Source organism: Equus caballus, chromosome 3 (genome assembly GCF_041296265.1).
Source record: "Equus caballus isolate H_3958 breed thoroughbred chromosome 3, TB-T2T, whole genome shotgun sequence".
Taxonomy (NCBI): Eukaryota; Metazoa; Chordata; class Mammalia; order Perissodactyla; family Equidae; genus Equus; species Equus caballus.
In genome coordinates this window covers 68,998,595-69,023,531 of record NC_091686.1, presented here as the reverse complement: position 1 = coordinate 69,023,531, position 24,937 = coordinate 68,998,595, and the positions used below count along the sequence as shown (strand labels likewise).

General features: G+C 37.4%; 1 protein-coding gene across 2 annotated transcripts in view; it reads right to left on the bottom strand.

Moving 5' to 3' along the window:
- Positions 1-722: 722 nt before the first annotated feature.
- Positions 723-24,937, bottom strand: part of ADAMTS3 (ADAM metallopeptidase with thrombospondin type 1 motif 3) — a 267,203-nt gene continuing 242,988 nt past the window's right edge. For both annotated transcript variants that reach the window (XM_070263712.1, XM_023637986.2), the window contains 7 exons: positions 24,365-24,445; positions 22,386-22,549; positions 17,064-17,229; positions 14,377-14,509; positions 10,273-10,480; positions 8,571-8,688; positions 723-3,442 (listed from right to left, as the gene is read on the bottom strand). In XM_070263712.1, the coding sequence (XP_070119813.1) occupies positions 2,886-3,442; positions 8,571-8,688; positions 10,273-10,480; positions 14,377-14,509; positions 17,064-17,229; positions 22,386-22,549; positions 24,365-24,445 (1,427 nt within the window). In that variant the 3' untranslated portion in view covers positions 723-2,885. The remainder of the gene's footprint in view (positions 3,443-8,570; positions 8,689-10,272; positions 10,481-14,376; positions 14,510-17,063; positions 17,230-22,385; positions 22,550-24,364; positions 24,446-24,937) is intronic.

Genomic DNA, 24,937 nt, shown 5'->3' with positions numbered 1-24,937 from the left:
CGAGGACCATGATGATACTTAATATTTATCGTGAGTTACTTGTTAGGCCCTGTGCTAACAGCTTTACTTATATCATCTCATTTCTCACAGCATTCACGCAGTGATGTGTGGCAAGTCGGCCTCCCATTTTAGAGCTGAGAAAATGGAGACCTAGTGATGTCATTTAGGTATGAAGTTGCAGGTGGAGTTCAAAGCTGAGCCGATCTGGCTTTGCAGTTTAAACCGGTAACCTCGGCATTACGGTGTCTCCCTGTTACGTAAGGAAAGGCCCTCCACAGTGCCTTCGCGCTCGTTCCTCCCCACACTCCTGAGTCACCGGGGATGTGCTCCCACCAATTCTCCGGTAATCAGAGTTTAAAGCTGGCGGGCAGCTTTACACATTCTAAAAACTGAAGCCTCCTTTTTTTTGCACATGTACTAACATTATCGCCATTTTCTCTCTGCCTCTTCCCAGTTCTCTGAGATGGACTTAAGCAAAAAGTCACCTCACCCCCGCCCCGCCCTCCCATAACCTCTTATTTTGTTTTTTAGCAATTTTACTTCAAAAAATATTATAATACGCCCTGATGCGAGAATAGGAGACATTGTCACTTTATTTGAGCCTCTTTAGGGAAAGTCCAAGTAGCAAATGAATTTGATACTATTTTGCTCTGTAGGAAGAAAGAACCAGTTTCCATTACTCAGTGATGAATCTAACAATAAAATCTAGAGAGAGCCAGATCTATATTTTGTTAACATTTTTATTGCTACGTGCTCCCAATACAACAAACAGCATCAGTAGTGTACACTTTGATAAAAAGAAATTTTTAGCTTAGTAGAAAAGGAAGCTCAAAGTTCAGAAGGATAACGACTATGTACATCTTTATGGGAGGTGTATGTGTGTGACCATCTTTCTCTGTATTCTACTGTGGACCAGACGAATACACGCAAGAAAACTAGAGAGAATTTTATTCTGGGGAAATTTTTAGGAAAAAAGTGACTTCTACTTGAGGCTCAAGGATTCTATTATGATCTGGAACTCACCTAATTTCTTTGACTTTCAAAAGTTTTGCACAAAGTAGCAGCGATTCTTTAGAGGTATAGAATCAATAGGTGAAGCTGTTAGTTTACCATGCTTAAGTGCAACAGTCCTTGCACATTCTGTGCTTTGAGCGGTTAACATATCTACATTTTAGTTTGCATAATATATTATTAGACAGTTCAGAAACTGACCTCAAAAGCATTATGGTGACCATATATCTTTCCTTTTTCTTTTAAGTGTAATTAATGAAGTAATTTATGAATTCACATATTTAAAACAAAAATGTTTCTAATTCACTATTTCATTAAACAGCTAGCTATCTAAGTCCGTACTATTTTATGTTTTGTTGAAGGGGAATAAGTCATCAACTTTGTATCAACTACTTTAAAAATGCAACAGGTTTGCATAACATCAAATTTGTTCCATTTTAGCTCCTTGATTTGACTGATGTTTGCTTAAATATCTCTTCTATGCACAGAACAAAGCATGCATCTCTAATTACGTCTCTCTAGTTTACCAAAATATGTCACTGATATTAGCGTAAATATTTAGTACATAAAAATACTATCAAGAAAAAAAATCAACTTTTAATAAATATCTTCAGTTCTGAATTCTATATACAAGTACTTTACATCCACTCCCTGGAGAGAGCATTTCTGGCTTCACTGTGAGCGAGGTGACCACTGACATAAATTACTAGCACATTATTGCAGTCAGATGCATTGTGGTTGTGAACATTTGGATATGAACCATGCGGAAAATAAATATCGCAACCATTGACATACGCTTTCTTGAACCTATTTTCAAAGCCCCATTACCCTACTACACCACATGTCAATTGTAGTTTGATGATGTTTTCCTCAGCTACCAAATATTTTTCCTTTGTTATTACTACAGTGCATTGCGTATAACTATTTCTACATGTCAGCAATGGGAACGTGAAAAACACGAGAACATAGGACACTTCGATAGTACCCACTGAGGTCCTGATAAGAGGGTTTCAGTTTTGTCTTGCACAGGCTCATTTACTGGTGGTCTCTGATCCCTGTGACCACAAGTATACTAAGACAGCAATCCTATTCCTTTTTATTCAAAGGATAGAAGGTAACAGGTAAGCTGAAATCTGTATACTTGCAGCATATCTGTTTTTTTCTTTTTCTGTAATTTAGGTATCACATTGTGATTAAACAAAACCACACAACAAAACCCTTTGTACTGTCAGTAGCTGCAATTCTAACTTCTTCTTTGTAATATTCTGCTTTGAAAATCAACTCATACAATGTCAAATAAGGCAATACTCAATGACAGGCACCTAGAACATCCAGAAATGTAATATAGTAAACAATCATTTGAGAACACATCTCTTAAAATAATACTGATTTCTGCAATATACAGTATTTACACAACAGCTGCAAATTTGCTCATACAATATTTCTAATATAGATAAATAGGAATACAAGTCTAAGAATTCTTTGCTCCATTTCCAAAATATTTTGTTAAAGTTTAAACTGTTGGCACCTCTTTTTTATTTTTACTGTAACTTTTTTAAAACAAAAAAATCGGCTGATATGCACAATTAGTTCCAGTCCCTTTTCTGCTTTAGAGAGTGACCAACACATTTAGCAACCTACTTTCCTTCTGTTTAATCTTTGGTGCTTTCTTCCAATGAATTCTGGTAAATGAGTCAATGCAGAACAAAAGGAGGATGAAAGCAACTAGAAAGTGAACCAGCACTTTTTTTCTTCCACTTACAGATGAATTGATAATCTATGGAGATTTCCACTTTAAACAAGCTGTATGCACCATGGGGAGAGGGAGGTTGTCCGGGTTTTCCTCTGACTTCCAGCCTTTTAGGTTCACTTTCTCATCTTTCCAAGGTGGATGATCTTACTGGACCTCTCTTGTCAATAATCTTTTCATCTTTCTTTGAGGTTCTTGCCTGAGAAGAAGCACCTATTGAATCACTGACTGCAAAGAAGGAGGCAGCAGCCATTTGTGAAGATGAATTGAGGTGGTCATGCTTGGTGGGTGGGGAGCCCAGTCTCAGAGTCTTACTTCCTGCTTGCTGACCTCTCCTCTGGGGTAAGTTAGCACCATCAGGTTTATTGTTTGGCCTGAAAGCAGCATATGCATCTGGACCTCCCACTGAAGAGATGCTACTCAAAGATTTCTTCTCAGCAAGGGTCTCCGAATGATAGGGAACCAAAGATGTAGGCATCACTAGAGATCCAGGGAGGTCACTAGGGTTAAAGATAGCATCATCATGAGTTTCAGCAGCTTCTGGAAGGTATGGTGGTGGCAGGGTGCTACTGCGCTTGCTACATGACTCACAACATAACTTGTTATAACCTGGAATGGAGCAGTATCGTGCCAGCACCTCCATTTGACAGAATATAGACTTATCTCCCAAACATGGCTCATCTGCAAAAATTAAAAGAAAACAAAATCATACATACATCTAAACATAAAATAAAAAGAGGGAAGAAATTAAAACTGTGTATGAACATAAAAAGATCTAAGTAAAGTCTGACATTGATGGGAGTCGTCTACATGAGTCTTTGTATTAAAAATATGAACGTTAGGGGTCAGCCCGTGGGCGTAGTGGTTAAGTTTGTGCGCTCCACTTCGGTGACCCAGGGTTGACAGGTTCGGATCCCAGGCGTGAACCTAGTGCTGCTCATCAAGCCATGCTGTGATGGCATCCCACATAACACAGAGGAAGATTGGCAACAGATGTTAGCTCAGGGCCAGTCTTCCTCACAAACACACACAGAAAATTATGAACATAATGGCAGGAACGTAAATTGGTGCAGCCACTATGGAAAACAGTATGGAGGTCCCTCAAAAAATTAAAATAGAACTACCACAGGATCCCAAAATTCCACTTCTGGGTATTTATCTGAAGAAAACGAAAACACTAATTCTAAAAGATATATGCATCTCCATGTTCAATGCAGCACCATTTACAATAGCCAAGATATGGAAACAACTGAAGTGTCCATTGATGGATGAATGGATAAAGAAAATATGGTATATATACACAATGGACTATTATTCAGACATCAAAAAAAGAATGAAACCTTGCCAATTGAGACAATATGGATGGACCTAGGGCATTATGCTGAGTGGAATAAATCAGACAGAGAAAGACAATACTGTATGATCTCACTTATATGTGAAATCTAAAAACAAAACAAACAAACAAAAAATGAGCTCACAGATACAGAGAATAGACTGGAGGCTGCCAGAGGCAGGGGGTGGGGGGTGGGTGAAATGGGTGAAGGGGGTTAAAAGGTACAAATTTCCATGTATAAAATAAATAAGCCATGAGGATGTAACGTACAGCATGGTGACTGTAGCTCATAACACTGTATTGCATTTTTGAAAGTTGCTAAGACAGTAGATTGTAAAAGTTCTCATCACAAGGAAAGAAAAACTGTAACTATATATAGTGATGGATGTTAATTAGGCTTACTGTGGCGATCATTTTGCAGTATACACAAATATCAAATCATTAGGTTGAACACCTGAAACTAATATAATGTTATCCGTCAATTATACCTCAATTTAAAAAAATGAACGTTAGGATGAATTCACTGAAATAAGTAGTTCTTTATATGCAAAGCACTTGGGTTGACGACTATTTTAATATCTCTATCAGAAATCTGCAGATTGAGGGTATTTTTTTCTTCCTAGTAGGAACATATATCCGATTTTAGAATGAGAAAATAGGATTCATTTTACCTACCACAAATATTTTTAGGATATGAAGGGGCATCTGTTTTTTAATTTTATGGCATTTCTGGCTTTCTAATAGAGCAACTTCTACATTAAATTTAAATTTAAAATGAAAATAAATATTAACGACCTGTTGGAACAAATTAAATCTTAAAAATATATTATCAAAAGAAAAATCCATACACTATCTTGATTATAAGAGTATTTGCCAGAATGAATGTAATAGTTTCATGTGCACTATCGAATATTCTCAGGTTATTTGTCATTTGAAAGCACAAATTTGCATAAAATGTGCCAACGTTCTTATGAACAATTCATGGTTCTTAAATTTAATTTCGTTGATTTGATAGCACCTTATATTTAAAGAGTACTAAAGTAACACTCATAAAACAGCTGATACATGTGTGTGTGCACACACTATTTTTATTATTTTTATATTTTATTGATTTCATGTTATAAGAATTTGATTTCAAAAAAACCCAAGTGGTGAACTCATAAAAACTTTGGTTTGCACTTATTTCCAGCCATTCCAGGGCATATTCTATGCAAAGGCCATGCACATAGTACAACACAGAAATACTGATCCCGTGTCCAATTAATAAATGCAAATAATTGTCAATTTGTGGTATTTATGTACTATGATCACTTAAAATTACAACGTATTATTGGGTAATGCTATATTGCTATATTCTATATTACTATATAGTACTATATATATACAATATATATACTTTGTATATATACTATACAGTGTATATATTGCTATATACTATATACTGCTATATAACTTGCCAAAGAAATTGAAGAACCTTTTTTGTAAAGTTTGGAGATAAAGAAAAGTTCAGTTGGCAAGGCCAATAGAGGGCTGAAATTACCACCTTTACCTATTACCAATTACAAATTATAAAATTAATTATAAAATGACCTATTAGAGTTATAATACCACGTCCACTTCCCAAATTGTGGAATGATTTGTATTTGCCTGACGTATACAGATCTGTTACATAGTATGACGTGTTTGAATATTTCATATTAGCTAAGGTAATTGTCCAATTATGTTGTGAATGCCTGAGAATCACATTAATGGGTTTCACCTCAAATATCAATTCCTCATCATTTCTATATTGCTTTTTCTAGGCCTATATGTTAAAATAAGGAAATTAATTTCTTCGCCTTTACATTTAAGGCTCTAGGCCCTGGAATGAGAGGGCCTTATTTGACCCTGTACTCTCCTTTCCCTTTGACGCTCACCCCCATCGCCCCATCTGTGGCCTGGCTCAAAGTGTGACATATTCTCTCTGAGTTAGAGAGGAGTTCATGTGAGAGTCTCCCGTCTCTAAGTGTGTGTCCCTAGGCCCTGCAGGGACCAGTTCCCGGCCTGGGTCGAATTAGGGCCAGAATGTACTTCTGTAAAGAGGAGGAAAAGGGAGAGATATTCTGAGGAAAACAAATAAGAGCAAAGGAATACATTTACTTTATGGCAGTTTGCCTCGGGATAGATGGGAAGGGCTTAACAGCACCAAATGAGCAGTGCAGTTAAAACGGGGCCTCTGAGAAGGATTCATGACAAAATCAATCATTAGAATTAAGGAAGCTTTTTAGCCCTCTCTCTCCTCATAAGGAGTTCAGGAAAAGGGTTTTGCATGTGGTCTCAAAAGGCCATTTGATTATAATAGCAGTTTGAGACTCTGATGAGAAGTATTACTTGATCGATATATGGTAGAAACATGTGGCCTTTTAGAGCTCTTAAAAGTGGCTTGTGGGCCTAGATTTCAGAATAGAGCAGCTAAAAGGCTGTGGAATCACTAACATAGTTATGTCATCTCAACAGCACCTCTGTTTTACAATAAAAACATTTTCTTTCAGCTAAAGAAAGAGAATCAAGCAAATTTTTGCTGACAATTCGGCATATTTACAGAAATAAAAAGCTCTACCAGCCACTAAGATCAATAAAGCTTACTCACAAAGTGTCTAGCCCCCTGGCAGTAATGCCTGCATAAGAGTAAAATATTATGGTGACAGTAAACTTCACAGCTTCTAACTGGGTAAAGTTTGTGTTTTGAACTTTCAAATATACATTTCAGAGAAAAAATGATTAAATATATAAATGCTTTGTCTCCCCCTCATGGTCATCTTTGTTCTTGCCATTACACATTTCAGATGAAAATTTATAATGAAATAATTCATAAGGTTTAAAAGACCTGAAGCCTGAGACTTCCTGAAAAAATAAGACTTTTGATAAAATAGTGCCTTGCCAATTTTCTTGAAAAAAAGAAAGTACCATTTAGCAGAAGTCATTCAATGAATGGCTTACTTACAGAGTAGCCAATGAAAGGCAAGTTCTTTAGTGCTGAGTCTCACTAGTGTAGCAGAGTAATGTCCGCAGATGTCCTTGGGCACAGACTTAGGAGAATTGCATTTAAGAGGAAGCTTGTGTGGAGGGAGGTGGGGCAGGTAAGGAAAGGACAGAAGGGAGAAAATGTATGAGACGGGGAAGAGAGTGAGAGAGATGAGAGAGAGAGAGAGGAAGAATAGACAGGGCAGTGGAGGGAACAGGAAGAAAGAGAGATAGGGAAAGAAATAGAGAGTCAGGGGAGTAGAGACATGCGGGCTGGAAGAGAGAAAGAAGGTAGGGAAGTCAAGAGATAGGGAGACAGAGTGGTGGGGGAGATGGACACCGAGTGAGAGACAGGGGGAGGAAGGTGGAGAAAGGGCAGGAGGACCCTGAGAGAGAGAAAGGTGGGGGAGAAAGACAGACAGGCACATATGGTAGAGAACGGGGGCTGGGGTAGAGGCTAGGGAAAGAAAGAGGGAAAAAGAGAAAAATGAGAGAGTCAGGAAGAGATGGACGGAGAGAAAGGAGAGGAGTGGAAAAGAGAGAGCAGGAGAAAGAGAGAGACCGGGTGGAGGTAGAGAGACTGGGAGAGAGGGAGAGAGATAAGAGAGAGTGAGGCTGAAAAAGCATGTGTGACAAACACAGAGAAAGTGAGCAACATACAGGCAGTAAATGACAGCAAGTCAGAGACACAGAAAGACCAGACTGACACAGAAAATGAGAGACAGAGAGCAAAATGGAGACACAAAATGAGACCGAGAGGACAGAGACAGATGTAAACAGAGACAGCAACATCAAAGGAGGAAGAAGGAGACAGTGTGACAGAAACTGAAACCATCCAATATATATTTTGTTTTACAATAGCAAATCAATGTATATTTTTAAATAAAATAGATACTGCTGTAGCAAGAGAGCAGGTTAGGCAAATTTTCGCGTATGTACACGTGTGCAAGGTGTCTATTTTGAAATCACTCTGCTGAAGTGCGTGTATATGGATGGAAAGATACTGGAAATGGCTTTGTGAATGACACTTATTCTTTACATGTCCAAATTGAATGATTTTAGTAAAATCAATTTAGTAAAATGGAATGAGGTTAGTAAAATATTTCAAAACCTTCTGCAATATTGTTCCTCTTAAAAAGATGTGAAGTTATAAAGAAAAATCACAGAGAGAAAATAAGTAACTCCTACTAGAAACACAAACTGACAGAAGCGACATGTACATGCCACAGCCCTCACCCCAGCATTACTGCCAATGGGACCCACAGTGGCCAGAGAGGTTATGATCATTAATGGGGGTAGCACATCGCCTCAAACACCTACCTTAACACTGTATTAGCTAATATGTCGAGGGTGTTTTCCTTTGGTTATTTTTCAATAAGCAAATAGAAATTCCAGAGCTTGTCCTGAAAGGAAATTCTGCTTTTCGAGACTTAAAAACCATTGTCAGAGCAGTGAAATCAGTGTCACACCTACCATTACAGGGAGGCAGCTGACAGGCTCTGACCGACTCGGGCTTTTCGCCGTCGCAGTGATCTCCGGCCCTGCAGAGGACCTGCCTCACCTCTGTTCCTTCACCGCAGGTCACTGAACACTACAGAGACAAAGGCTGCGATTATAGACCTTTATTCCACCAAGACGGTCTTCCTTTCCCCACGCACATGCACACACATGCACACACACGCACACACGTGCACACACGCACGCACACACACAGCTCTGAAGTTCTTCCTCTATGGATGCAGTGTTGCACAGTGGCTTTGGAGACAGAGAACCCTGGGTTTATACCCTGGCTCCATCCTATACCAGCCTGGGCACATTGCTTTCTCTCTGAAAGCTGGACTAATAATACTTGCCTCATAGAATTGTTGTAGGACTAAATGAAGACAAAAGAGACAATGTATGTAAAGCAACTGTGCCTGGCACTAGTACACATTTAACATGAAAGAAGCCATTATTGTAACATCAGTACATGCTATAGTTCCTAAAAACAGTGGTAGTGCCTGTTTCCAGGGAGCTGATCAGAGAAGTGAGCTTCCCATTCTGTCCCTTCCTTACAGAATTTCATGGCATGCTACGCTGGTTAATTCAAACTCTTTGGAACTACTGTTACTATATTCCCATAAACTCATTTCTTTAATGAAGAGGCTGCTCTAAACTAAGCCCAGGAATGCCTATCCTGTTGTCTGGGTAGGAGTTGTAGAGGAGGGGCCGTTGTTTCAGGATTCTGAGGAGAATGAGACATGAGTTATCCTTATGGTCCTGTGCAGGTGACCTTCACTTTCCTGGTCCTTCCTTCCTGGGCTGCTCACCACTTCCTGCTTCATTCTCTGTGCTTTCTGATGCCTCTTTCTGCCATAAGCTCTTCTCCTATGGCCCCATGATTCCTCATTTTGAGTCTTTAGATATACCAAAGACGTGTGGCCAACACTAGTAAAGCAACATGGAGTTGGCCAGTCACCAAACAAACATCATTTGCACAGGCCCCAGCTGGGTACTGGGGAAACAAAGCTCACAGGTTGTGAGAAATGCATGGACTAGTGGTAAGTGCAGACTCAAAGACAGAAGTTACACTACTCTGCCATGTACAGCACGCCAGAGGTAGGCCTCTTTGCTTTTGGAATGCAGAGGAAACACTCCAGAAAGGCAGCCCCTGGAGGGTGGTATTTTGGACTGTGGAGATGAGCCTTGGTGGACGACGGGGAGATGGTTAGATAGGAGGAAGCAGGAGGGCAAGCTAGCCAAAGGTAGGAGGCTCGAACCAGCATGGTCTTTTGGGAACAGTGAGAAGTTTACTCAAACTAGAACAAAGAGTTGGAATAAAGAAAGATAGAATAAGAAGAGTTAGCCCAGTGCCAAACTGGGGGGCACCCTGCATGCAGTGTCAGGGGTCTGGAATTTATCTCACAGGAATAGAGAAGTCAACAAAGATATTAGACAGATCAGTCAACTTTTAGACTCCTCTATGTCACAAAACACCCAAACGTGGTTTGCCTTGAGCAACTAATCTTACATGCAAATGCTATTTCAAAATATTAAATTTTCCTTAACACCTCTGGGTGCTCAATAATTACAAAATATGTGACAGTTTCTCAGTTGACACAAAGCCTACCTGATAATTAAGCCAAATTAGAATGTGCATCACATGCTTACATGCACACAGAATTCACACACCCACCTCATTCCAGGGCCCCGTTTTCCACTGGGCAGGGCAGGGCACTCTGTTACAAGGCCGGCGGCTCTCAGGACGGTCACCCACGCAGTACTTGCTGTGCACAGAGCGATTGGTGCCATCATGGAGTGGCTGAAGGCAGCGCACGGTGCGAAGCTGGTAGCCGGAACTCCCACAGGTTTTGGTGCAATGCTCCCACTCTTCCGCTACCCAGCTGTGTGTGTGTGGGGGGGGTAAGATTGAACACAGTCACTGGGACGTACAGCGTGCACCTTCCTGCACTGCAAGCCCAGACTTTTCTGCTCTCCGAGTGATGTGCAACTCAGTGGGGCACACTGCAGTTCTGGAAGCAGTTTCAGAAAGATGGATGCTTCAAACAATTAAAAAGTCTTAGAACTTTGTATCAAAAATAGGTCTGACACTTCTACTTTTAACGTCCTAGTATTTTTCTGCTTCCAGTGTCTACAAGACCTTCTCTTTTCCTAAAGGATGATCTACAAAGGGTTTCTGAAACTCATCTTAACGTTGCCCATGTAGGTTGAGGCATGATAATTTTAAAAAATAGCACCAATTCACTTTCAGCCACATTGCCTAATGGTGTGAAACATCTGAAAGGAAAGTGATACAGGGATCCATCTATGCTTGCTCAGCTAAGACATACTGATTTGGCTGCTGCTGCTTTTTCATGAAATCATGACTTTACTCATGTTTTAATATCCTAACTGGAATGACTGTTTCATTTCTACAGTTTTTGCTGTGAAGGCTGACATATCTATTCTCTTTGGAAAATTCAGTTCTTTGTATTGGCCCTTACTGGGCTTGACAAAAAGGTGACAGTAGTGTGTATCCAGGGTCTGGCATGAAACTGCTTCCATGAATGCACCTGATGGAAATATTTCAAAAAGATTTCCCATGGGACATTCCCAAATTCTAGTGTCAATGTCAATGCCCCCAGCACTCCAAATCAGCTGTGGATTTGATATTATAGACAGTTCTCCATTACATATGGTTCCCAGGTCCCAAGGGGCTGTCACAGTTGATTCCATCTGATTAATCAATCGGTCAGAAAGTAATGGAGGCATACTATTTGTCCTTTCCAAAGTTACTTTCCCTCTGCAAGATTTTTCTTTCCCTATATATGGGGTAACAAAACACAACCATGCTACACCCTTGGCAGTGTTTTGTATTCACAGTTTAAGACTGTCCTGGCTTGTAAAACTTGCAGCAGAATGTATCGTGGCAACTAAGATACTTTACTCAATTTTGAAGACCTCAATAGTGACTCTCATTTGAAGATAGATATTTTATGAGAAGTATACACTTCAGAGTCATAGACACTTCTGGTTACCTTTATTCCCTCCTGAGATTCCTAGAATGACAATAAAGGAGAAAAATGGCATAAACCCATAAAGACAAAAAAAAAAAACTGTAGAGGAAACCACCACTAGATAATTTTGGAATCTGGAAAGCAATCACATATAAGGCAGCAGACTCTTATGTCTGCTGAGTAATCAACAGACCTAAGAAGGATGAAGTCTAATTCAGCAGTATAAGCTGAGAAGCAAACTGACGTGGCTGCAGGACTTCACAACAGGACAGGGATTAGTGGCCTCAGGTGAAAACAGGGGGACTGATGGAAAGTCTGTTTGGAAGCAATTAGATCTCCTGATCCTCTGCCCCACTGAGTGATTGCCCCTCCTCCAACCCAGCAGAAAACTTGAGGTTTACCCTCTGTAGGTGAACCTGACTTTTAACTGGTAGACAACAGACATAGACAAGACACAACAGAGAAAGAGTCCACCGTGGAAACAGAGGGTTATGTAAAAATCCACATATGGACTGGGGAGACGACCCTAGCTGCCTACACACATACAACTTCCAGAACAGCTATTAAACAGGCTTATATCTCTTAGGCAGGAGATTGATTCTGCTCTACGGAAGTTGGTCATTTCATTAGAAAAGCCCTAAATATACAAATCATTGAGGGTCTTTCAATGAAATAGCCCAGCCAGCCCATCCTACAGTGAAGTCCATCAGCAAACAAGTCTTGACTGTAAAGCAAGTGTCCAGTCAGCCTTTTTAATGCTACATTCTTACAGGTGCGTGAACAGCCAACGAGCACCGGACACTGAAAGCCTCTAACACAAATGATGGAGGGGAAAAAAGAAACAGAAGAAAAGAACCCAAAAGAAATAATTCACGAAAAAGGAAATATTTAATATCCTAAAAGAGATCATAGAATATATTACATCTGTGAAATATGAATCAAATGCCTTGAAAAAGTAACATTTGAGGAACAAAACAGAAAGCTTGGATATCAAAGCTCTCACAGGCATTAATGACATGAATAGCAAAAATGAAACATTCAGCAAGTGGAACAATAAACAATGAGAAAGGAAAGAAAAGCAAATTAGACCTGTCTAGGAAGCCTAACCACAAATACCCCAGAAAGAAAGAATGCTGAAAAATATAGGGGAAATTTTTCAGAGAAAAAATACAAGAAAATCTCCCAGAGTTGAAAGATATTAGTTTTGTGTTTTAAAATGTTTACAAGTACACAGAACAACGGATAAGAAAAGATGAACACCAAGGCAATTTCATCAATGTGAAATTTCAGGGCATTAGGAACAAAAAGAAGACCCTACAAACTTTGAAAGACAAGTAAAAAGTAGGTCACATAGAAAGAAGTGAGAATCAGAATAGCAAATGACTTTTCAACAGCCACATTGGAGACTAGAAAATAGTGCAATAATGATTTGAAAGTTCTGAGAGAAAATATACTATAGTTTGGAGTTGTATACATACTTGTGTGTGTCCAAATGATCAGAGTGAGAGTAGAATTAAGACTTTTTTCCCCATTGAATTAAGACTTTTTATATGCCTTACACTTTAACGTCACATATACTTTTCTTAGGTATTTAAGAATTTAGTTCTTATTTAAAATTCTTACATTGTATATACCTTTTTTCATGAACTGACTGGAAGATGTGACCTACCAGAACAAATGGATACACAAAAAGATGAGAGAAGGAGCTGGCCCAGTGGCATAGTGGTTGAGTTTGCCCACTCTGCTTTGGCGGCCCAGGGTTTGTGGGTTCGGATCCCAGGCGTGGACCTAGCACAGCTCGTCAAGTCACACCATGGTGGCATCCCACATAAAGTGGAGGAAGATTGGTGCAGATGTTGGCTCAGTGGCAGTTCTCCTCAAGCAAGGCGAGGAAGATTGGCAACAGATGTTAGCTCAGGGCCAATTTTCTTCCCCCCACAACTCCCAAAAAAAGATAAGAGAAGGAATGCAGGAAACAGGACATCTAATACAAGAGAGAGGCATTAGAAATCTCTAGGAGGATGGGAAAAAGAAACCCCAGGATGAAAGCTGTGTTGAAGTGCAGGGCAGAGCCGGAACATGGAGAACTCTGAGAGATGCCTCCAAGAAGACACAAGTGACAGGACACTCGAGTGTTTAGTATTTAGAGGAGACTGGTACTCATGGAAGAGATTTGGGGATGAATTAGTGAAAAGTAGTAGAAAACAAAACATAAAAATCAAGACATTTATTAACTCTAGAATAAATAATGTTTGACAAGAAAAGAAAGATAATGAGTACACTAAATGACTTGACTGTTAAAAGAGATATAAGGTTTTAAAATAATATAAACACTGAATGTTAATATCAGTAGAAGATTGGTTACATCAACATTGGGAGAATTAGGGAAGGGAGCAGTGTGGCCTGTGGGTGTGCCTTTGAGGAAGAATGCTACATCCTCACACTTCACAGAGGAAATTCACTATACAGAATGTCTAAAGCTTCCCCCTTTCCCCCTGAAAAAATTCAAGAAGTAAAAGTAAAAACATTTTACTTAGAGAGATGGAGATAAGTAATTACCAAATATCAAAAGAAGCATAATATCTGAAATCAGTTGTTTTTGAGGACAGAAATACGATAAAGGGCAGGAAACCAACTTTACATAAATCCTGTGAAATAATCTGACTATTTAAACCTGGGACACGTATTAGCTTTGCCTAAAAATAAAACTAAATCTAAAAAGAGCTAAAGACATTTAAATCTCTAGGATTTTGAGCTCAGGATATGGTAGTTAAAATGCTTACAGTGGATGTGTACACTCTTGAATATTGCACATTCTTCTAATTGGTTTTGGCTTTTTGTTGGCCTCACAGAAGCTGCGATGAACCATTTTATTATCACTTTTCCTGCGGCATCCGTATTTAGTGTACTGGAAACCTGGAAAGGGAAATATATTTCTTTGGATTTAATCACTTGTTCATTCTGTTATATATTTGATCATCCATTCATTCAACAAATACTGAGTGCATACAATAAGTCAGGCACTGTTCTAGGTGCTGAAGGACCAGAAGCGAATTAAATAAACAGAAGTCCTTATCTTCTCAGAGTCCACATTTAATAAATACTGCAAATGATTAAATAGCAACTGCACACTTGATAAGGAACTAGACCCTGAATATACACAGTCTAGTGTGAAAGACAGACATGAAAACCACTGTGACAATAGCCAGGCACATAGGCTTTTGCAGAGCTATGTAAATACTTCACAGTAGAGGGCACCAGAGGGACACAGAAGGGAACATCTCCAACTCAGCTGGAGAAGGGGCAAGGAACAAGATCAGCACTTCCTTGGGCAGAATCTTGAAGTTCAAATGGTATTAGGTAAAGGGAACAAAGCAGAATAATACTCCAAGCAAAGGAAATGACATATAGAAAACTGCAGCTCTCTGAGTGGCTGAAGTATCATGTGTGAAGAGGGTGGGAGATAGGAGAGGATCTGATCTTAAAAGCCTTGAGTACCAGACAAGCATTTGAATTTTATCCTGAAGGTCATAAGGAGCTGTTGAAGGTCTCCCCAACCACCAACTTTGACACTTGTAAAAAAATATATACATGTATATAATTTTTTATTTTGAAAAATTTCAAACCTACAAAAAAGTTATAAGGAAAACACAGTAAACATTTGTATGCCTTGCATCTAGATTAACCTTGTGTTACTATGTCACCGTATTTAAGATATATATATGTATTTTTATATATATAACATATAATTTTGCTGAACCATTTGCGAGTAAGTTGCTGACATCCTGATCCTTCATGTCTAAATACTTCAGCATAATACTCGTAATAAGTACATTCCCTTGCCTAGCCACAATATAATTCTTAAAATCATGATGTTTAACACAGATCTAACATTTTTATCTAATATTGAGACCATATTCAAAATTTGTCAATTGTCCCTATAATGTTCTTTATAGCAATGTTTTTCCAATCAAGGATCACATATTGCATTTAGTTGCCATGGAATTAATCAGGAATAGTTTCTGAGCCCCTTTTTATCTTTAATATTTTTGAGGTGTACAGGTCAGTTGTTTTATAAAATGTCCCACAATTTGGGTTTATTTAATTGTCTCCTAATATTAGATTCAGGTTATTCACTTTTGGTAAGAATACTACATAAATTATGTTGTGTCTTCCAGGTAACACATTAGGAGAGTGAAGAATTTGAATCGGGGAAATAAGGTAATTCTACTCATTCATTCATTTATTTATTCATTCATACAAGAAAGATTATCTTGGAAATGAAGGAAGAGAAAAAAAATCAAAATTAGTTGACCAGTTAAGAGACTTTTGCAATAATCTTCCATTCCAAAATTGTGAAAGAAGCCTGGTGAGGAAGGAGTAGATGTGATAGATATTAAAACGGTGTATCTGATAAATCTTGGGACCAAGTAGATTCTGAGCGTTCAGCAGAAGAGAGGATCTAAATTAAATAAGCATCTTGTAATGGATAAAGGTTGTTTTAAACAATTAACTAAAAACATTTTATGCCCCTCCAAAAAAAAAAAAACCACTTTAGAAATACATTCTTGAATTTAAAATTATAAAACAAATGGTTTACCCAGGCATTCCTTAGTATGAATAATTTTTTGGTCTCAATTGTTAAGTATCATTATTGTGAGAGCCCCTTGCGTTCTCCTGCCTGTCAGGGAGAATTCTGTTTAGGCCAGCTCAGTTTTGGAACATCTGTTAGGCTAGCTCAATTCTGAAGCATTTGCTGTTCAGAACTAGAGGAATAGATGACAGGAGAAAATGAGAAACTCTGAGAACAGCTTAATAGATCTACTCTAGAGAGGGCAGAGAGGCAGCATAATGTAGTAAGAGAATGTACTCAGAGGCCAGACCACCTGGGTTTGTATCCTATGTCCTGGGCAGCCACTTATCTTCCCTGTGCTTCAGTTTCCCCATCAGTAAGTACAACAGAGATAATGATAGTAGCGATCTCATAGAGCCATTGTAAGTACTCATGCATTAATATATAAAGCATTTAAAACAGTATCGGGTACATAGTAAGTGTTATGAAACTAATAGCTCTTTTATTATTAACATTGATAGAAAAGATATGCGTAGTTACAGGAAGAAAAAGTTAAGGAGAAGGAAGGCGAGAACCAGAGGACACTGAATTTGGGAGAGTTCTGGAGTTTGGGTAGAGTAAAGCATTTAAAGTACCACCTGCAGGTATGTCAGACATAAAGAAACCAAGGGAAAAGGACAAGAGGATTTTAAGAAGGTCTCGTGTTGTGAGGAATGGATTCTTATCCTTTGCAGATTCTGCTATTCCAGTAAAAATGCTTTGTATTTATGTTTCGGTTGGTATGTTTGGTATTTCTCAGATTGTGGCCTCAATCAGAGACCATCCTTAAGGTCTAAGCAAGAAGATTGGCTTTTATATGAATTACATTTTAATGTAACAAATGTGTTCAATTGTTACCTCCACCACAGGGTTTGGAACACTGAGACCAGCTCTTCAAAGCCCACTCAAAAGTATCTACTTCTTCCTGGATGACATTGTTGTTGTTGATTGTAGGTGCGGAGTCTTCATGGATGATGTACTTATACGTCAGGCTAGAGCGGGTATCGTTCTCCTGCGGTATAATCTAACATACACATGAAATAAATATGTAAATCACTTGAGAGTGTTTTAAATTTTGAATGAAAAATTACAAATACTTCAGAATATTTCTCTTATTAAAACTGGAAGACTTTCAAGTAGCTTCTAAAAACATAATGTTTTTGTTTCTACCAACGAAAGTGCAAGTGTGCCTTGTCTAAGAAAAAAATGCAAATATATAAAACTTTGACCATAAAATGTAGAAAAAAATATATACACTGAGGAGTAAGTGATTGCATTATAAAAATAATAACTTTAAAATAAAATTCACTATAGATTTCCTTAAGTTATATATCTCCTTAGTGCATTTAAAAATTAGTCTTTAAAATCAACTGTTTTGTTATGATAGCAAAGATAATAATGTTCCTTCCAGAAAATATACACATTATGGAAAAATATAAAGAAAGTAAAAATCATCCACAATTCTACCAAACCAAAGAAAACCAAAGTCACTTTTATTATTTTGGGATATACCCTTAATACATTTGCATATTGTTGTGTGTATATGTGTGTGTGTGTGGCTGTGTTTGTGTGTGAGTGTGTATACACATACATGCTTTTCTGGCCTTGCTTATTTCACTAAATGTGTCATACACATTTCCCAAGATAGTAAATATTCTTTGGAAACATACTAAATATCAGCATAGTGCTTAATTCTAAAGGTAGGGTGCATTATTCAACCATTTACTTATTAATGAATATTTGTATTGATTAGAATTTGTCCCCACCTTTGTGGTGATTTCTGATTTTTCTTTGAGGGCTAAAAAGTACACACATTTTTTATAGTTCTTATAATAGATTAGTGAATGGCCCTTCAGAATAGTCAGAATAAATATAACTTTCATAATAAGAGTATAGGAAAGTGCCCCCATTCAGTGCTACATATTATATAGTGTTCATCTTTGTTAATCGAATGGGCAAAAGACTATTGTTTTAACTGCTATTTTATGGTTAAGTAGTAAAGTTTATTTTTCCTGAGTTCCTTAGTCACTTGTATTCTGTCTGCTGTACACTGCATGTTCCTGTCATGTCCTCTTTCTTTATTGGTAAACATACCTTTTCTCCTAAATAATCTATACAATAAGGATATTAATCCTTTTTTATAATAAGCATTGCAAATATATTCTCAGTTTTTAATTTGCTTTTTGAATTTGTTTAGGGCAAAGTACTCTTTTTTTAAAAAATAAGCTTTTATTGACTTTCATGTAGCTTTTATAAGATTATAACAATTATACAAAGGGAGAAAAATGTGCAATTCATTAGTATTTTAAACTAAACTTTTAGAAACAGCTTTTGTTTAAGACATCGAGTGACACTAAACCCACTGGGATGAAGGATTTGCTTATATGGGTTCTGTTCTCTTTTTTCCCTTAATCTTTGTTTTTAAAACAGCATTAAAAATTAAGCAGCAACCCTGACACTCCAGCCAGATGTCTAATGCTTTCAGCCCCAGACAGCCCAGTGACATGCTCTGGGGCTCCTAACCTGGGGTTCGCCTCCTTTAGAGAGGTCATGATGATAGAGCTCTGCTTGTCCGCAACGCCCCCGTCCCAGCTACAAATCTCCTTATATCTGCAGCCCACATTGCTCCCTGTGGTCACACTACCATCAGGGGACAAAGGCTCGAGGTAGTCTATTGTGGCGGTTAAGTGGCAGGGCTCTGAGGTAAGATACCTGTGCCACTGGGAAAGAACGTAGTGTAATTACATAAGCATGAAATAGAGATTCTGATCTCCAGTCATTCAAGCTAAGATAATCTAAATAAAATTTTGATTAATATATATTTTTGCTATAAAATTATATAACTTATGGAACAGAATGACAGTCCAGAAATAAACCATATAAATTTGGACAATTAATTTTTGACATAGGTGAAAAGACAATTTAATGGAGAAAGGACAGTCTTTTCAACAAATTGAAATTATGCTGAAACAATTGGACATTGTAGTGGCTTTAAAAATGTGTTCACAAATCCTTTGATACTTCTCAATAAGTGGAGCTTAATTCCTCTCCCTTTCAGTGTGGGCTGGACTCAGTGACTTGCTTCCAGCAAACAGACAATGGCAGAAGCAATGGGATGTCACTTCCAAGATTAGGTTAAAAAAGACTGACTTCTCTCTTGGCTCTCTCACTTTCTCTCTCACTTGAATCATTCGTTCCAGTGGAAACCAGCTGCCATGCGATAAGGACACTGGAAAGGCTCACATAGTGAGAAACCGAGGCCCACCAGCCACCATATGAAAAAGCTTAGGAGCAACCTTCTGAGGCCTTTCAACAGCCAAGTGACTAAGCAATTCTCCCCAGTCAAGCCTGGCACAGCTGACAGCAACCTCATGAAATACCCTGAGCCAGAACTAGCCATTTCAGCTGCTCTTAGATACCTGATGCACAGAAACTGTGAGATAATAAATGTTGCTTTGTGTTTAGGCACTAAATTTGGGGTAACTTATTATGCAGCAATAGATAATATAAACATCCATATGCAAAAACAAGAACCTAACATATCATACAAAACTTATATAAAAATTAACTCAAAATGGTTCATAAACCTCAATGTAAAATGTAAAACTATAAAACTTTTACCAAAAACAGGAAAAATATTTTGAACTTGGATTAAGCAAAAAAACATATAACACCACAATCTTAATCCATGAAAGAAAAGATTGATAAATTAGACTTCAGTAAAGTTAAAACATTTTGCTTGTGAAAGTCACTACTAAGAGGAGGAAAAGAAACTATAGACTAGAAGAAAATATGTGCAAATCACATATTTCACGAGGACTTACATCAAGTATACATAAAGAACTCTCAAAGCAACAAAAAGAAAAAAACAACCTACTTTAACAATGGGCAAAAGATTTGAACAGACACTTCACCAAAGGGAAATAATTTTCAAAGGAAAAAAAAAAACCCTTGGAATTGGGTGGGAAGATTTTGTTTTAGATTAGTGTAATTTTTTTTATAGAGAATCCAATAAATATCTGTATACAGAATCCAAAAATATTTTTCAAATCAAGTAGGTGTCTTCTGCTTTTATCCATGAGGGAGTAAATAGAGTTGTCTTCCTGATATAAAAAAACAATAAAACTGGACAGAACATTTGCAGAACTTTTTTTGTTTTTTGGCAATGAATAACACAGCAAAGGCAATGAGTCCTGTGAGAAGAGAAGCATGCCAGATCCTGGATTCCTGACAGGGCCAGGTTCTGGAGACCCACACAGGAAGCAGGAACTCAAGCCGAGACAGCAGTCTCATTGAGCTGAGGAGTTGGAGAGTGGAGTTTGAAACTTGCAGGGCAGGGACTAAAAAAGAGGAGAGCTGCATAGAGGTGTAGCCCAGAAGGCTGCATGGGACCTAGACTGAGGACTGGTCTGTGCACGCCCAGGCCAAGACACCACACTATCTACTAATGAGTGGCTGATGCAGGGCTGGGAGTGGGATAGAGATACCTGAGGTCAGGTAAGTCTGAGAGATATAGGAGTTCTTACCTAGCAGGGTGAAAAGCCTCACTAACACTTCAGGTATTCAGTTAAAGTACCAAAAAAGCCATGCTATAAGAATAAGGACAAAACTAAAATAGATCAGCCCTAACAAAGAATAAACTAGGCCTCAAGGATCAGGAGGAACTGACAATAACTGCAGGCACAACAAAACCCAACAGCATGTAAGGAGGGCAACATAAACCAAATGCCCTACAACTCACCATCTGTAATATCCAGTGTACAATAAAAACAATTGCAAGAAGCAGGAAAACGTGCCTCATAATCAAGGGGAAGAAAAAAGCAGCCCATAGAAGCAGACAACATGAAGGCACAGGACTTAAAGGAAAAGCTAGACATCATGAGTGAAAATATATGGAAATCTCAGAAGAGAAATGGAAAGTATTAAAAAAAGAAAAGGAACCAAATGGAAATTGTAGAAAAGAAAAGTACATCATCTAACATGAAAAATTTACTTGGTGGGCTCAACAACAGATTAGAGACCGTGTAAGACACAGTCAGTGAACTTGAACACAGATCAATAGAAATTATCCAACCCAAAGAAGAGAGAAAAAAAGATTATAAAAGGATGAACAAAGTCTAAGAAATTTATGGAATAATTTCAACTGGTTTAACATACATGTAAATGAGCTCTAGGAGTAGAGGAGTAAGAAATGGGGGGAAAAACAAACTTGAAGACATAACGGAAAATTAACCCCAAATTGGCAAAAAATATCAACTGACAGAGCCAAGATGCTTGGTGAACCCCAAACCAGATACATACAAAGAACATTACAAACTAAGCCTAAACTGTTAAACAAACAAAACAAAACAAAACAAAAAGATAAAGAGAAAATCTTAAAAAGCAGCCAGAGAAAATGGACACTTTACATACAGAGCAGCAATATAAATGAGGCTGACTTCTCATCATAAACGATGGATTCTAGAAGACAAATATTATATAAATGAGTCAAAGATGGCTCCTGCATATTGGCCCCAAGCTTGTTTATTTCTTCACAGCAGGCTGAGACCCTTTAGCTCAAAATCCTGCTAGTATCAAACTCAAAATTTTATATACCCAATTGTTTGAAATGTGGCCCAAAAAAGCAGATTTTTAGCCACTAAGAGCCTGTTTGCTTTGTTTATCTCTATGAAATTGCACCCAACATCTGCAAACTATAAAATAAGATTGTGGCTAGAAGGACCACAAGCTGCTGCTACTGCCCTTGGGAACTCTCAGACCCAGAGGCTTCCTGCTGTGCTGCTCAGTGACATCACCTAGATACATAAACCTCGCTTTGAATTCCCTAAGGAAACTTCTTTATATTGAAGGTAAATGATACTAGATGGAAAGTCAGATTTACGGAAGACAGAAGAGCATCAGAGATGGTAAATACGTGGGTAAACATAAAAATCTATTTTTTCTTTTCTTGTCTTTGGAAAATAACTCATTACTAAAGTCAAAAATTGTATTACTGTAAGTCTATAATGTATATGTAATAAACTATATGACAAAATTGTACAAAGAGTAGAGAGGGATAAATGAACTATAAAAAACAAGCAAACTAAATATTCTGTGTTCAAGGTGAAAGTGTTTTCAGATAAATTAATTATAAAATTATAAACCAAACCAACTATATAGTGAGCCTGTAACGCCACATACCAAAACAATAACAGGATCATGTAAAGGTCCATCGGTGTGAAGAGTTTCAATGTCATCTTCAATGTTATAATCCCATTCCACACCAAGATCTATGAAAGTCCGCGACTTGGCTTCCTCCCCTTTGCCATTTAAAATATAATGGCCTGTAGCCTGGTTCTTAATAGCTAAAGGAAGAGAAATCAGTAACTGACATATATATTTTATTTTATCATATTACAGTTTTGAAGATCCATGGTAAGTCTATCCCCTTCCATAAGTCAAAGATCATGTTTATTAGCATCACAGCAATCAAAATGAGTGGTAGTTCTGACATGACTTCCATTTCTTTCATTAGGCACTCAAAATCCTCAAGAAGCATTCCTAACTAGTCAAAAACAATGGAAAGACGGTTAAATAGGAGAGAGAAATTAGCAAATATTCCCATTTGAAAACATTGTCAAAGAAGCTAACAATTTCTAACTCAGTCATCCTATACATTTCCTCAGAAAGCTGGGAATATTTTGAAAATAATGGATACTTCTAGAATAATTAATACAGATCGTTTATGCTAGGATAGCATGTAACATATACGGCTTCTTTACTTTACCGTTTATCTTTCAAGTTAGTCAAAATAGTTATAGGTACCCAAAAAGGCAGACCTAACTTTTAGGCCAACAAACAATTCGTTCTGAGTGGAAAATTCTAAGGCCACATCACTTCCTTATAGGTCTAGGAAAAGCTATTCACTGGGGATAGAAGCCTTACTGTGTAATAAATCTACTATACGTTATAAAATAAAATGCTTCCTCTAATGGATGAAAAATAACAAATGGGATTTTAACGTTTGGAGGTGTTTAATAGCATATAATAACGTTAGAAAATAAAATTTTGTAAGTTATTACCATTACAGATAATGTGTCAAAAACATGAATAATTTTAGTTAAATATGTTTATTCCTCTCGCTCTTTTAAACTAGTTTAATCTCTCCATAAAGAATAATCTCAATTCTAGGATGAAAAATAAGGAATTTTAATACTGGAGAAAGAACTACTTTCTGCTAACTGCTATACTGATATGAAATCTAGTAGAGAATATAATTTAAATGCTAAAAACAAACAAATAATTCTATGAAACACTATAAAACAATTCATTTTTTTAATTCATACATTAAAAAAATTTGCTACAAATTTTCATGGGATTTACAGATGATGCCTTAGTTACAGAAATCTTCTTAGTGTTTTAATAGGTCAAAGACTTTATGAAAGTTATGTTTACACTTGTACATACGCTTTGAATATAAACCCCTTTAAAGTGACATTTCTGCATGATCCTTTTGTAAACGAGGAAAAGAATCTACTTTTGGAAAGTATAAACAGCCATGCAAATGGGTCTGCATGTGCCGGTCAGAAACTTGACACATGACAGATATTAGGAAAATTTTCATTAGACTAATAAAATTCACATGTGGTTCCTTTTCAGCCAAAGATCTTAAAATGCAATAAAAGTAAGGAGAGGCCTACAGTATGGCATCTACCAAAATATCAGAACGAATTTGTCAACATAAACATGGCAAATTTTTCTGATATTATTCCTTAATTTAGTGCATTTTATTAACCTGTTTATTTTTCTCATCCCCCAATACAGAACAAAAATGCATACCAAATACAAACTTGGCAAACTTAATGCCAATGATTTTTTTTCTTCATGTAATAATGAACAACCCAGGTTTCACTCAAAGTTAAAGCTCTATTTTTGAGTATTTCTAATTTTAAAAAAAGAAGAGTTAGGAAAAATGACCAACAAAAACCACATAATAATGCATTTATATAAAATATTGAATCTTGCATATCTATGTATACATATATACATATACATATATATACACGCATCTATGCACATATACATATATTTATATATATATATATATATATATATGATTTCTTTGACATTTTGGTGTTTAAGAGCATGTTAAAGCAGAGCCAGCAGACAGGAACACTTACCAAGAATATGAGGAGAAGCCTCGTCTTCTTGGATTAACACATGTCTAGCACCAGGGGGTATATCAAACATCTTAAGGTACCCTTTGCATGTGTAGTAAATATTGGAGGAAGCAAAGAAGAAAACAAAAGCAACAACCATGGTTAGCTGAGCATTACATTCATCCTGCTCCTGCAGGCAGAAGAGGGCATCCATAAACTGCAAGAAGCGGTTTCAGGAATTAACTTCAAAGCTTTGGTAGCTTTTGTGACATCTGGCATGAGATTAGAGGAAACTTTCTTTTTCATTAAAGAGAGGGAAAAAGTTAATCTTGTTTCCAACCTATTAGTCGTTTACATTGTGTTGACCTACAAATTGTGTCCACAACAATTCAGGCAAATACTATACTTTCCTGTGTCTCTCTCTGTGATTTTAGTTTTGAAGTGTGGCCAATTTTTAGTGTACTTAGTTGGTGACCTTCTTGAGATATTTTATCTGTCTCTATATTATTTTAAAAGCCTAAGTGGCAAGTATAGATAACTAAAATTCTAATTAATGAAATATCTTCCTATTTAAAAGCTTGCTTCATTCTAAAG